The following is a 15,626-nucleotide window of genomic DNA, read 5'->3' as shown; positions in this document are numbered from 1 at the left end:
CCAGCATGATTTTAATTAGCTGCGTAACCATTTATCATGGGTGTGGTCAAGTTTCCTGTGGTCCCATAAAGTTTACTTGCAAACACCAGGCCTGGCTTCCACTTTTCTGTGCTGTTATACAGCTGTAATTTACCCCAAATGTCTTCTAAAAGCCCAGTAAGCAGGGGAAGAGTTGGCAATGTTGCTAGATAACATTAACCTGCCATACTCTGGCAAATTCTCTCATCCAGCACCGATCAGGTCCCAAGGGTGCCAGATAAGAGAGGTTTAACCTGTAGTTTCATTTTCAGAAACACTGTGCAACCCCAGTTTATACTGAAAACTGTAAAATACATGTTCTCATTATTACACACTTGCAAAAGGAAAATACCGCAAAAAAAATCAAGGATTTTTATTTTCTACCTAATAAAATGCATAGAAAAACAAGATAATTATAATGATTCCTTTATTATATATTTTCTTAACATATTTATATCTGGACATGAACAATAATACTGCCACAATTGTGCCTAGTATAGCATTATACTGAAAAATTCTGATACCTGAATTTTTTTGATTTTGTGAGAAATACTTACTGCTGCTGCAGCCTTATTTGACATGAACACTGGTTCTCTTTGTTCAATTAGACTTGCACATTTCATGTCCAACAACAACAACAACATACAAATTCGCAAAAATGGTAATTTATGAAAATTACATTACATGAAGCAGGTTGATTCCATTACATTCAAAGAAAGATGTCACAGGTGAAGAAAAATCATCAAGTTTATGTTATAGTTTGTAACATGCCTGGATGGGGAATACTGGAATTCATTACCTAGCAATGCAAAACATTCAATCTTCATAAACAAAGAGTAAATGCCACAATCAAAATCATATACTTAGGTTTCTAAAATTCATTATTTTGGAAAGAGCCAAAGGCTTAGTCACTTTCCTTATGAAGAATCTGTCCTGGTTGTATTAAAGTTATCAAGTAATAGCAAAAATATGTTGCAAGGATGTGCTGTCATTTAAAAAAAAAAAAGATTTAGAATTAAGACTGCATTCCATCTGTCATAACTAGCACCTCAATACTGAGTCATATGCAATATAGTATAAGCCACGCACACTTGAAATTCTCACACACAATACAGTAGGATCTCGACATTCACGAGGGCCACATTCGCAAATGGCCTCGCTTCCCCGTGGGTCTGAGGCCAGGAACACTGGTGGCTACTGCTGCTTCCCTGGGGCAGGCAGTGCCGGCAACCGCCACTTCCTTGGGGTGGGGAGCACTGGCAGCCGCTACTTTCTGGGGCCCCAGGGCAGGAAGCACCCACATTGACACTTCCCAGGGCTCTGAGCACAGCCCCCCCCGCCCACCCCACATTCGCAAAACTCAACATTCACGAGGGCTCTGAACACAGAATGTTGAGACCCTACTGTAGCTTCAAGATTCAAAACCTAGACTGAAATGTAAACATGTTTCATTTTAGACTTATTTAAGGAAAGCATCCATTTGTAGCAAACACCCTGAATAAATGTTTATTCAATAGTCATTCATAACTCCTTTTTTCTAAACTTCCAGAACCATGAGTCCAAAACAGTGTAGATACACACACACTTACTTGGGATGGGCATTAAGGATACTGCACTGGAGCTGTTTTAATGTAATCAGTCCACAGAGTATAAGTCTTTAAATCTCTGTTACGAAGTCACTCAACACACACAGATGTTGAATAATGTGTGTTAGCACTTTAATTTATTAAATATGAAAGGTGCTAGAGGAAGATTCCTGGAGAATGAGACTCATTTATGGACAGAACAGGTACAACACAGTGGGCACAATATGAGCTTCCATACACTGCTCTGCTAATGTGTCCCCGTCATGATTTAGATTGATGAGATGACCTCTCATGGTATGAGAGTACGTCAGCCTGAACTGGGCCTGCCTAATCATTCTATATAGGTCCCAGAACAGAGAAAGAGATAAAAGTTGGAGGCTAGGTGTTCTGTCATTCCCAAACTACTCGCAGCTGATCATTTAAATTTTAAAAAATTTGAAGCATAAGAGTATGCCATTACTACTTCCAGGGTAAACATGCCAGCATTTCTCCCCTCTACCCCAATTTCAAAACCATAAAGTCACAGCATGTTGTAACCTACCTAAACTAGATTTGAACTCGTGGGTAAAAGATTTCATATTTCTACTGACCATGCCCCAAGTCATCTCACTCGCCATGCTTTTCATTTCATATACCACCAAAAAAAAACCACACCAGCATACATCAATTTCATTTGCACTGCTGATGCTTACATCTCTCTCTTTAGTTAAGGTCTTGTTGGAGTATAGGAAGATATCAGTTTATGCTTTTGGAGTTCCCCATATCCTATTCAAGCATCTTTCAAAAAATAAAAAAAAGAGAACTGACTCACATCCAGCAAGGACAATTGAACAGTTTGCCGTAGCAAAAGTTCAGCATTATAAACATCTTGCAGCAACTCCAGCACCTCATTATATTACTAAGCAAACGTGGGGGAGTAGATATGGAGAGGAGGTGCAAAAAGACTCCATTCATTGCCAGAGCACGACAAGCTGACATGAAAACTTTAAATCAAAATGGGTACCTTCTTCCCCTTCCAACACATTCAGAATAAACTGAACTCATTTTGACAAGAATATTAAGAAAGAAAAGTTGCTAATAAATAGGTAGCAAACTATATGTATGGTACACACATTTAACCACTCCTTGTCACTGAGTAAACTTGTTTTCAAAGCTAACGATTAGCTGATTGTGGAGATGAACATCTGTCTCTTTAGCTGAGATGCTGTGTTTCAGGGAAGAGCTTCATGCAATTTTTAGTAAGTGCAGATGGAGTAGCCACCATAAAAGGTTTCTGCCAAAAGGATGAGACATTTTGCATGAATAATTTTCTTTTTTAAAAAGGTATTTGGGTATTGGGTATTTAACTCATAGCTGCTGTAAAACTATGTAACCTCAATGTATTAAAGGATCAAGAAACAAGTGCAACAATTGATCAAATTTTCATTTTTTGTTTAATTTAATCAATGTAGAATGAAACTATTTCAAACCAAACTCCACATGACTTCAAACAATCTAATATTTAACATAATTTTGGAGAGCCTCAACTCCAATAAACACAAATAAATAAAAAGTCCTATACATATGTATTTTTCAGGAAGAAATTTAAAGGACTGTACCATGAGGCATTTCAATATTCATTTCTGTACCTGACACATTACAATTTATAATACATTTGTTGGTGATTATGGGAACTAAAGGACACAAAAAGCCATGCAATAATATTTGGTAGAAAATGAAACAGTAAACCAACTATTTGATCTATTCAGTGCCAAATGAAAGCACTACATTCCTTAAATAAAACAAATGCCAATATTATCATAAATCAAACACATTTATTGTCTTTTGTCTAAACTGGCTTCAATTAATTTGAGCCAACCCTCTTGAGAGCCAGATACCTCCCTGCTTCCTGTCCACTAAAAACCAGGATCCTCCACTTCTTCATTTCATCTACAAGGATGACTCAGGGTAGATGTGTCCTTGTCATTTCTGAGTCAGAAAGCCCCTCTTCCTGAACAAAGGGTTCATACTCTCCTGCATTACCAGCCAATTCAATGTCTTGCTCATCATTGCTCTCTGCACTGTAATCAACTTCTTCAAGGAAGCGAGGCTCATCTTCATCCAGAACATATGTAGTGGGGCTGTAGTAGGACAACATACAATAGGTTGTATTAAAGCGCTTTAAAAAGATTTGAATTCAGTTACACTCAGACAATGCACTTCCTTATTTTGAGCTAAATGAATAATGCACAAGCGTTGTATCTACACTAGGAATTAACTTCCAAGTTAACTTCAAAGTTAGGCGCTACTTTGAAGTAACCTGTAGAGAGTCCACATACCTTTTCTTTTCCTTTGAAGTTAACTTCAAAGTAAGGGAGGCCAACTTTGAAGTCCTTACTCCATTCCTGGGAATGGAGTAGTGCCCTACTTCGAAGAAGGGTGTGAAGTGAGCAACTCTGAAGTTATTTTTGTAGTGTAGACATGGTCAAGAATATTCATTTTAAGAAATCATGGCTAATAGCAATAATTAACCTGAATAATGCATATAAACTGTGAGCCAAAATGGCATTTATACAGCTGATTAACATCTCAGACACATACTACATCAACAACAGATGTAAAATATAAAAAAATTATACAATTTAAAAATAATTGAAATGGAATAAATTAGCTTTTTAAATGCTACTGTATAAAATACACAACAGCTGTGTCTACACTTACCAAAAGCTTTGAAATGGCTATGCTAATCACCAGATCGAAGAATACTAATGAGACCCTGAAATGCATATTCAGCACCTCACTAGCATGCCACCGGCCACGGTACTCTGAAATTGCCATGGTTTGCTCACCCGTAGCTCGTCTACATGGTGGTCCTTTTCGAAAGGACCCCACCAACATTGAGCTCATAGGAATAATGGGATTTCAGTCCAAAGTGCTGAATTATCTCTGGCAGAGCCAGTAACAGAAGCCAGATCTCCAGGCTCCTCATCCTGTGATTTAATGCCTTTCCCTAGAAAGTTACAATCCACCAACACATACTTTATTTGAAGGGAAACAAGTCAAAATTTTCATTCATCTCTTTGGAAAATTATGCCCTGCAAGACATTACACTCAAAAAACCATCTCATCTCAACAACGAGACCCTATAGCATATTCTGGGATTTCTGTTTCAGATCACTCAACACAGATATTGATTTGCTAGGTAATATGTACGGAGTCGGTGCTACCACTGCAGGATATCCTGTATAATTCAATTCATAGGAAATGGAGCCATTAATTCTGAATACTGCCCTAGTATTAACTCATACTTGCAAGCACTGAAACAAAATTAACAAAACAGATTAACAAAACTAAAATTCGCAGTGCACATGACATGTTTTTCTAGCCAGTTATAGCATGAAGTTATGTATTAAAGGTGTATTACAATAGACCCTTATAAAATTTGTTTAGTTGCATGTAACTATGGACAACAGAGAATGCAAAGGAGTCTCCTTCAAGGGATATTTTCTGCACAAGAGAAGTTTATTGTCTTTTTAAAATTTTTTACACATGGTCCAGAACAAGTTGCTACTGTCTTGGTTAAACAGAGAACTGCATATTCCAGCAAGCCACATCTAGAAGCTTATGTGCTATTTACCAGGTGTCAGACTATGTCCCAGTCGATGTTTTGAATTCTGTGTTGCAAGATACAAAGAAAATTACTGCTATTTTGACTCAGTTTTAGGTGAGTGACCAGTAAAGTTGTATTAAGAACAAGTCAATTCTGCAGTTTCGTCTCAAAAGAGGCATCGAGCAAAATTTAGGTATGCCTACTTTTTATCTCAACATCATCATCTTTTTTAAAATACAGCAAAAAGAACAAAGACGAATAATACAATGCACCACATCCAACATTTGCAATTGCCAAACTATTCTCAAATCTCATTAAAAATTCAAGGATAGTTTAATCTTTGAAACTTTTATTAATAATAAACTTTAGACAGTAATTCTCTCTCAACTCAGGAGAAGCCCAATCCCCCAAGAAATAATTTACAGGTAAGGACCAGCAAAACTATTTGGGGTAGCTTACCTATTACCTACCCCATTAACTCTGGCTCTGAAATTAGTTTCTAACCCTGCTCTATATGGCACTCACTGTGCTACTATTGCCCAGTCACAATCTAGTGCAGAGACAGGCAAATACTTGCCTGTGGGCTGGAACTGTTTCACCGGGGTTAGTCCCTGGCAGGCTCCCATCTTTATATCCACCTGTGTCTCCAGAGGTACCAGACGATCACACTCTTGTTGGCCACAGTTTGCCACGTGATCAATGGAGCACCAGAAAGCAGTGTCCCAGTATGAGCCACTTCTGACCACTTCCATCGACCACCAACAGCAATCTGTAGCCAACAAGAGCTGCGCTTGCCTGATATCTGCGGAGGTGCAAGTAAAGACAGCAGTGGTGGGCTGCCGTTTTTTATTACCCACCTTTGCTCTAGTGAAATCAATTATAATAAGATGTACTTATTTTATCTACATGCTTTTGCTTCTGTAATCATCATAGTGGTATCTGAGTGTCGGGTACAGTTTCAACAGACCTTTCATGGCTCTATCTCTGATGTAGCCAATGTCTATTACCCTTGAGATTTGTTCTTCAAAAATATTCTTCTTAGCCTTCTTTAATCTGCATTTTAGAATGCCTCTAACAAAAATTTGACTCCACTCTTTTCACTGGCTGCATTTCTACATTTTTGGCAACAAATATTTGAACCTTGAAGTTTAACCTACACACACACCCCCACACACAATTTTAATGTCAGAGCATATATTTTGTATTTTTAGCTACCTTCCATGCTGATTCTATGGATTTTAATTTCCTAACTTTTCACTTGAGTTGTTTCTTATTAAGACAGTCAGTAATTCCTCCTTCCCATCCCCAGTCAGCTCTTGCATTTCTTTCAACACAAAAAATTGATGATATTATTAAGATTGGTGGATTGTCATATAGATTGTGCAATGTGTATGCTTTCTTTATGATTACTGCTGTTCAAATGACCTCTTTAGAGAGCTTTTTAGTATCATATTTTAAATTTAAATGTATACCCTTACAAAGTGTGAAGATAAACTTGTTAATGAGAACAAAGTATAACCGATGAGTGTTGCACCAGTCAGACTTACAAAAAGTAGTGCTTCTCAAAAGCATATCCTTGCTTTATAGAAAAAATGTGCTTAGAGAGGATAGGAAATCTAGGAAATCGTATAATTTAAGAATGCATAAAAACAAGACCTATCATTTTACATGAATTTTAGCAATATCTTATGTTTATCATGTATTTTTCTATTTGAATGAATATTTTGAAACACTTACCAATAAAAATATGTTGTTTCAAAAAGGCAGAGTATTTTTCCCCCCCTCTACAGTTAAAAGGGCTATTTTAGCAACAAGAAGATCATAGAATCCGGAAGGGACCTCGAGAGGCCATTGAGTCCAGCCCCCTTCCCCAATGGCAGGACCAAGTACTGTCTAAACCATCCCTGATAGACATCTATCTAACCTGTTCTTAAATATCTCCAGCAATGGAGATTCCACAACCTCCCTTGGCAATTTATTCCAGTGTTTGACCACCCTGACAGTTAGGAACCTTTTCCTAATGTCCAACCTAAACCTCCCTTGCTGCAGTTTAAGTCTATTGTCTCTTGTTCTATCCTCAGAGGCCAAAAAGAACAAGTTCTCTCTCAACTCCTTATGACACCTTTTTAGATACCTAAAAACCGCTATCATATCTCCCCTCAATCTTCTCTTTTCCAAACAAAACAAGCCAAATTCTTTCAGCCTTTCTTCATAGGTCACATTCTCTAGACCTTTAATCACTCTTGTTGCTCTTTTCTGGACGGTCTCTAATTTTTCCACACCTTTCTTGAACTGCGGTGCCCAGAACTGGACACAATACTCCAGCTGAGGCCTAACCAGAGTAGAGTAGAGCGGCAGAATGACTTCTCGTGTCTTGTTCACAACACACCTGTTAATGCATCCCAGAATCATGTTTTCTTTTTTTTGCAACAGCATCATGATTATTTCAGATTTGGTTTTGACTGATAAAAAGATGGTAATTTGATTTTTCATAACTGAAATGCTTTCTTTACAGAAAAAGTCAACCCTGAAGGCCACGATCAGTCAATTGTACTGGAAGTAATGCTACAGAAAACAAAACTTTTTCATAACTTACTAAAAGACAATTACATCATCAGGATATTTACTGTGCTTTACAAGACAGACTAAGGTTGCATCTATACTTTGAGATAAATTCAGATTTAAGGCGGTTAGCTCAATATAACCATGTGACTGTCTTCACTGTAAACACCATTAGCTTGATTTAAGGAGTATTAATATTGATATATTGATGGCATAATATCAATGGACCCAGGGGGGTGTAGCGTTAAGTTTGAATTTAAAATATCGAATAAAAGCCAGTGTGGCAGTGCCATGTACATAAATCGAATTTACTAGTCTCCGGAAGTGTCCCATATGTATCCCACAAAACTACACGGTGAGCCTCCAAATATGGCTGCTTCCTTCTCTGCTGCTGTCCATCCAGTTGCACACTGAAGCCCAAGAATTTTAGATTAAATTTGAATTCTTCTGAACCCAGGCATGCCAATATAAAGGGCGCCCACAATGTTACCTTCTTTTACTCATTGCTATCATATCACACTGCATCGGTAGCGATTGCACCAGTAGCCATTTCCTCCAATAATGAGTACTCAGAGTAGTGATTTGCCTAATAGTTCTCAAGCTCCCATGAAAGCTCCAGAATGGACCCATCAGGAGATTATGGATCTTCTTGCATTTTGGGGAGATGAATCAGTGGCGAAGAGACTTCAGGTGATCAAGAGAGTGCTGGACTCTATGACCACACGTCATGTGAGATGACCGCCAGAGGTTACTCCCAGGACTATATGCAATGCCGGCTGAAGATGAACTCCGGCAGGCATATTACAAAGTCCGGGAAGCCAACCAGCAGCTAGAGTCATCTTCATAGACCTAATGCTATTATGAAGAGATGCATGTGCTTACTGGGTCCGACCCCACCATGGAGCCTGGTATTAATTATGACACTTGTGGAGGCCCTAGTCAGGAGTGATCCAAGAGAAGTTGGGGGCCCAGAAGGAAGAGGCCAAAGGAGAGGAGAAGGGGGCAATGAGGAGAGGCCTGAGGAAGTTATTCCCAACAGCCTGGACCTCTTTGCCCTAGATCAGGAACCAGTCCTCCCCATGGTATTCTTCACTATACTAGTCCCCTCTATAACGTTCCCCAAGCTTCTGGAACCAAGCTGTTCTGTTTGTTTTTTTTCTGAATGCTAAAGTGGGTTACGGGTGAGCATACATATGGATATGGGTTTTCTATGGATCTGTGCCCCTCAGAACAGTGTGTTAATATTTCTGGGGATGGAGCACTTCTCCTTTTTGGAGATCTCCTCAAAGACCTCATCCAAGCACTCATTTTTTTGCACAAGGTTTTTGGGCAGGCCTGACTTATTGTGGCTTCCACGGTCGCACACCTTGCCATGCCAGGCAACCAGATAGCAATATGGTGTCATGGCGCCACGCAGCATTTTGGCAAATTTTTCAGGCTTGTTGTCAGACAGGATGAGCAGCTGTTCTTTATTGATATCTCTTAGTTTTAAGAGGGCGATGTCTTCTTTGGCAACCTAAAGAAGCTTGGGAATTTGGACTGGATTTTCTTCCCATGCTTCCTGCCCTTTTACATTACCCCAGAGCACACTGCTGCACTACGTGGCTGGCAAGTGCTCCTCCCCTCTCCTGTGCATTGCAGACTCTCTGGGCCTTCTCTGCTCACATGTCCCTTTCTCCCTGGCATTTCTTTTCACTTTACAGGGATCCCTCCCCACCCAGACGTCCATGCAGCTGGAATCAAACCCTTCCCCCTCGCCACACAGATTCCAGGCTTAGCAGACCCTGCTACTGCAAACCAGAATGTGCATCACAGGCAGATTTGCCCTCCTTTAAATCACCCTTTTTCCCCTGATGAGGGCTGCACTGGTGACTGCCGAGACACCTTTTTCCCCTCAAACAGGCAGATGGCACAAAAAAACCCCTTTCCCCGGCCCCTGGCACTGATTTTTACTTTACAGGATGCCCCTTCCCCCCCTGCACTGAAATCAGCTGCCCATGCAGCCAGAATCGAATCCATGCCCACCATCCTCTCTTGCCATGCGGCTGCTGGGTGCTGCGGGCCTCTCTCATTGCAGAGCATTGCTCCAAGAATGGACAAAAAAAGTTTTTCCCTTGGCCAGTGTAGGGTGCAAATTTCTGAGGCAGGCCATAGCTTGTGCTGAAGAGCCCCCTGTTCGAATCTTAAAGACTGGAGTAGGCCTATAGTCCTATAATACAGAAACCCAGTTAGCATGAGTGGAAAATTATCCTGCTAGGCCCCCTCACCTCACTTGCAAGACCCAGGGAAGGTCATCCCAGCTCGGACAGGGCTTTGGGAGTTTGGAGGGGGTGAAAGCTGCCCCAGCAACCACATTCCAAGGAGAGGCCCTGCATACGAGAACCGAGACATGGCGTTCTCTCCTCCACTATCCCAGGCTGGTACTCAAAACAAATGTGTTATTGTTCTGTGCTGTTACTGTCTTTTTTGCTTTAATCGTCTAGATAAGCACCCCTGGATGTGCCCGCGTGAAGGCACCATCGTTACTCTTGTAGATGCATCATCCATCCAATTAGACACACAGATGTTATTGCATGTCTTTTTTTGTTTTAGTAACTTGTTAAGGAAAACCTGTAAGCTATAAGCAGAGGGCAGGGATACTATGTAACCTTTTTAGATTATTGACTTATTGTGCTCATTTTGTCTTGCTGCTAGAACCTACCCAGGCTTGGATAACACCAATGCTGTAGTTCCACCCACCCTCCCACCCCCCAGCAACCTATATAATCAATTGTAACCTATTGCCTGATGGTGCTCACTGAGACTAACACGCGAAGTGACTCTCCACCAGAGCTGTGTGTAATAAACTCTCCTGCTTGCTTCATATATGGTATCTAGACTTTGTTCCTACACCCAGGACATGGGATGGCTTCCCTAGCTTTGCAGCCCTCCCACTTCTCCCAGAAAGTGGACAATAGCTTACCATGTCCACAACAAAATATTCTGTGTAAATGATGGATTATGCAATGCACGTGTCGAATCCCATCCTTAATAAGCCTTAGGCAGCCTTGCAAAAAGAAACGAGGAGAAACAGAGACCCATTCATTCCATGGTGAAACACTGCCTGAATTGTATCTTAATTTTGACTTTCACTGGCTTTACAGCTGCCAGCTTAGGAGACAGGGCGAGGAAGCCAAAAAGGTGCAAGCAGGATCCAATCCTGCAGCACAGGGAGCAATCTGAGTCAGAAACCAGTCAGCTGACAGTTAGTGGTGGCAAAGTACAGCTCAGTGGCGTCATACTACAACTGAGTGGCAGCAGAAAATGCAAGAGCAAGTGGCAAGTCTCGTAACAGCAGTGAACGACCAAACAGAGGTCCTGCACTCCATGCTGCAGAGGGAGTCCCGATGCAGCACTGTAGGTTCCACTGACTGTCTCCTGGAGTAGCCTGAAGACAGGTCACCCCCCACCCCTGCCATCGTGATCCCTGAACGGAAGGAGGGAGGGCAAGAACAGGCTGGTGCTCTTGCCTCACGAACCACTACAAGAGGTTATTCCACTACCTTTGACAAGTCTTCTGTTCCCTGCTACTTAAACCTCTCCTCCCCGCAAAATAAACTTATTCTTTTGAGCTCGGTGTGATTTTTTTGGCATGCATGAGTGGTAGGGTACACAAATGATTGTGGGGAACTGCAGGGGTGGGTGGAGGGGTGGGTAGAGGGCTGAAAGCACAGGTACCTGCCACTATGCCAACATCTGCAGAGGACTGGCGGCAGACAGAATTAGGGTGGGGTGAGGTGGTGTGGAGGGCTGAAAACACAGGTGCCCTTTTTTAGGAAAATAACCCTCCCTTGACATCAATTCTACTTACTGCAAATTAGCTCCCTCCTACCCAATAAAAGCATTATTTGTGTAAGACAAGGTCTGAATTATTGGTTCATATGTGGCGGGGAACAGGAAGCAGTTCAGGGAATGGGGTTTGGTTGGTATTAAACACAGAAATAAATCGCTGTCATGTGCGTGACAGATCATTCATGAAACTATGTTTTAAAGCATCCCTTATTGCTTATCTCTCTGTACGGTTATTGATGAATGGCCGTATGGTTATTGATGAATGGCCATGTAGATGGCTGCGAGTAAGCCCTGCTGATGGCCTCAGCCTCCGAATTCCAGATGGACAGGAAGTTCTCCTGCCTGGATTCACAAATGTTGTGCAAAGTAACACATGCTGTAAACACGGTGGGGACGTTAGTTTCAGAAAGGTCTAAACAGGTCAATAAGCATCTGAACCTCGCTTTTGAATGGCCAAAGGTGCATTCCACCACCATTCTGCACTTGCTGAGTCTGTGATTAAAGTTTTCCTTGCTGCAGTCCAGGGCTCCTGCATAGGGCTTCATAAGGCAAGGGAGGAAAGGATAAGCAGGGTCACCCAATATTACAACAGGCATCTCCACATTGCCAATTGTGATTTTCCAGGCTGTGCAGGTCAGGTCCAGGGCAGCCATGAGGCCAGGCCCAGGAACACGGTGAGGATGAGGGAGTATTGACCATGGAAATTGCTGAACTTGAGAGCCTCTGTATCAGAGAGCCCTGGCGGCTGGAAGTGGGGGCCAACAGGGAGTTCAGTGGCAAAGGGGCCAGTTGCTGGGTGCAGAGCCAGCAACCTACCCGGGGGCCTGGGAGCAGAGCTGAACTGGCAACCGGTGGGAGGAGGGGGAGTCTGGAGGTTGGCAGCAGAGAGGCTGGAATTGACATCCCCCGGTCCGGCAAACTTCTTCGTTCAGACTGATTGGGTCCCCAGGGTTCCAGATCAGAGAGGTTCAACCTATATCATCATTTGTTAGTATCCATCAGCATGAGGAGGGTGACCATACTATAGCTTGGTCACTACATCTTAATGCTGACATTTCATTTACTCCCTGAAGAAGCTCCTGTGTGATACTCAAAACTAAAGAGAGTAACAGCTAATTCTTATACAGGTGAAGGAGGGGAAATAGTCCTTTGTGTGTGCACACAAATGCATACTAGCTCGAGGATAGAGCTACCAAGAGTGTAAATAGTAGCATACCCTTGTTAATGGCAGTGTGCGCTGATAAGTGTAAACTTGTCTGAAACGGCTGTTCATGTACTCAGTATGGTTCAGCCACAACTCTGCTGCCATGCCACTATTTATACTCAGGCTAGCTCAGTAAGACCTAGCACAGCAACGAGCACACAAGCAGAGGAAATCACACCTGCACCTTGTAGTAGACACAGCTTTTGAGACAGATCAAATAAATCCTTACAAATGCTCAGTAGCTCCCACTCCGGTGCACAGTCGCATTGCAGATGTTAAGAATTAATAGCAATCTCTATTTTAGATGGATGTCATTTGTCAAAGGGCGTCAGCCGTGTTCCCTGTAAACTGCGCAGCTGGGCAGCCACACAGGAGAGATTTGCAGTTCACCCAGATGATCAGGAGAGCATGCACAGCCAGCAGCATGTGTTCAGGTGTCCCTCCCCGCACATTGCTTCATCGTGCAGATGCTTCCAGGAGTATACTTCCTGCTAGCTGTTACAAGGCCAAAGAGTAGAAGAGTATTTTTTTTCAATTTAGAAGGGCTGTACTAGTACATTATTCTCCCTTTTGAATTACATGGACCTACTGCAAAACTGTCAGCAGCTCATGAATAAGCTGTTACATGTACATGGTAGTTACACGACTACTTACCTGGATGATGTCATACAGTCTCGACTAGAGAGGCACCTAGAAAAGCTGGACGCCACATTGGCAAGTTTCACTGTGAATCCCACCAAATATGCAACAGCGTTAGCACAGGCCAAGTACCTTGGGGACATCATGGGAAGGACATCATAGCGAAGCTCTAAGCAAACAAATTAGAGGTGGTATAAAGCTGGCCACAACGAATCCAAAAAGATAAGGTCAGGGCATTCCTGGGGATAGTTAGGTATTACAGACAAGTCACTTTCCGCTTCAATACCAGACCATACCCATTGATGGATCTAATAAAAAGCTAGGGCCCTGACCTAATGAAATAGATAAGCACAGCTAGGGAAGTTTCTGCAGACCTCAGGACCACCCTAGCAGCCTCAGAGACTTTAAGGAAACTGCAAACTGGAACCTCTGAGGTTGGGCTCTGAGGTGCGCTTCTGCAGATGGTAAGGGAAGAACATCACCTGATCCTATTCCTGAGTAAGAAACTCCAGCTCAGAGAACCAAAGTATGCTGCAGCAGAAAAGGAATGCCTTGCTGTAAAGTGGGCCACGGAAACCCTTTAATATTACTTACTCTGAAGCAGGTTTACCGTGGTCACTGACCATGTGTTCTTGAAATGGATGCAGAACACAAAAAGAAATGCAAGGACGACGTGATAGTTTTCTGTCTTTACAACCCTTCCATTCCAGAGCATAACATATTGGGGATCGGGCATGGCCACAATGACAGCCTGTCATGGCTATGCTGTTTTTTGACCTTAGTAGCCCAATCCCTTAGCGTTGGACAGGGGGTAGGAGACAAAATATATGACAGGCTGGCCAGTGGTAAGAGGGTATTGGCAGGCAATATGTAAGACCTAAAAGTGTAAAGGCCCTCTTCCCTATCAGATGAGAAGGAGTTATTTCTGGTCAATCAGGATGAGTGGGGAGAAGGTCAGTCTCAGATCAGTTAGAAATACCTGAATCCAATTCAGACCTCTCTGAGACCTTTTTAAAAGACCCTCTCCTGCTGAGAGAGGAGAGCAGTGTTCCCTGTAAGCTGTGCAGCTGTGCAGCCGTGCAGCCGTGCAGCCACTCAGGAGAAATTCAGACACCACCCAGCCGAACAGATAGGTTGCATGTTTCTTTCAGTGGTGCATATTCACTCATGCCCCCATGCCCACAAAAACTTTGTTTCGCATACGGATTGAAAAGATTACAGAGGAAATATTGGCTACCCGCACCTTGCACTTTGTCTTTTTAAATGATTTACAAATATTTTTGTTGTGTGTTACTGCTCAGCACTTTGTGAAAATCCCGGTATATGTACTGTCTTACAAATCAGATGTAACCATCCCCCTCACCAATCTGACTTCCCTCATCAGAGTCTTTTACTAAGCAAATACAGTTTATTCATGAACAGAACAAACAAAGCATCATGCTGCCTGCCTGACTGTCACATGTGCTCATACGACCTCCTACAGCCACTCAATGTGTTCAAGAAATTGCTCTTGTGGCTGGTAATTCTTTAAAAAAAATAAACTGTCATTCCACTCCCTTCTCCCCTTTGCTGAGCAATTATGTAAAACGTAATATTAATAGAAAAATTTCAGCCACTGAGATCAAAGCAAGTCATGAAACATCTTCAGAGTACTTTCAGTCTACTTAATGCACGTTCAACAGTCATCCTACAACTGCTTCAATGATAATTAAATCTTTCCTTGCTATTGTGCAGGTGCCCAGTGTATGGCTTCATGAGCCAAGAAAACAAAAGGTAGCCTCGGTCCCCAACAGTCACAGTTGGCATTATACCCCCACCAATATAAACATGCCATTCGAAGATAAGCATCCCTGCTTGCAGCTTTTCAGAAATCCTGTATTCCTAAAGATAAAACCATCACGTGCGTTCTCTGACCATCCAGAGATATCGCCAAGGACACATCCCTAGTGAGCTATCATGATTTTGAAACTTGGAAAAAGTAACCTTTTCTGATTATGTACACAGAAGCAATATTGGGGGAAGGATAATCAGGATATGCTTCCTGCTGCCTCACCATACATTTGGAAGTCCACTGAAGTGAACAGACTTTTCTCCAATTTGCCCAGAATTGTGATCCTAGGCAGCAGGACACACCCAACACCTACGCACATTTAGACAATTACCACCCTCTCCATAAATTGGCTACCAAATGTACTGC

At 42.1% G+C, this 15,626-nt stretch overlaps 1 protein-coding gene across 4 annotated transcripts in view; it reads right to left on the bottom strand.

The window, feature by feature from the left end:
* Positions 1-442: 442 nt before the first annotated feature.
* Positions 443-15,626, bottom strand: part of AGTPBP1 (ATP/GTP binding carboxypeptidase 1) — a 159,691-nt gene continuing 144,507 nt past the window's right edge. For all 4 annotated transcript variants that reach the window (XM_074995161.1, XM_074995159.1, XM_074995162.1 and 1 more), the window contains exon 26: positions 443-3,724. In XM_074995161.1, coding sequence (XP_074851262.1) covers positions 3,547-3,724 — 178 coding nt within the window. In that variant the 3' untranslated portion in view covers positions 443-3,546. The remainder of the gene's footprint in view (positions 3,725-15,626) is intronic.

This window comes from Carettochelys insculpta, chromosome 5 (assembly GCF_033958435.1).
Source record: "Carettochelys insculpta isolate YL-2023 chromosome 5, ASM3395843v1, whole genome shotgun sequence".
Classification (NCBI taxonomy): Eukaryota; Metazoa; Chordata; order Testudines; family Carettochelyidae; genus Carettochelys; species Carettochelys insculpta.
This window is presented reverse-complemented; position numbering and strand designations above follow the sequence as displayed.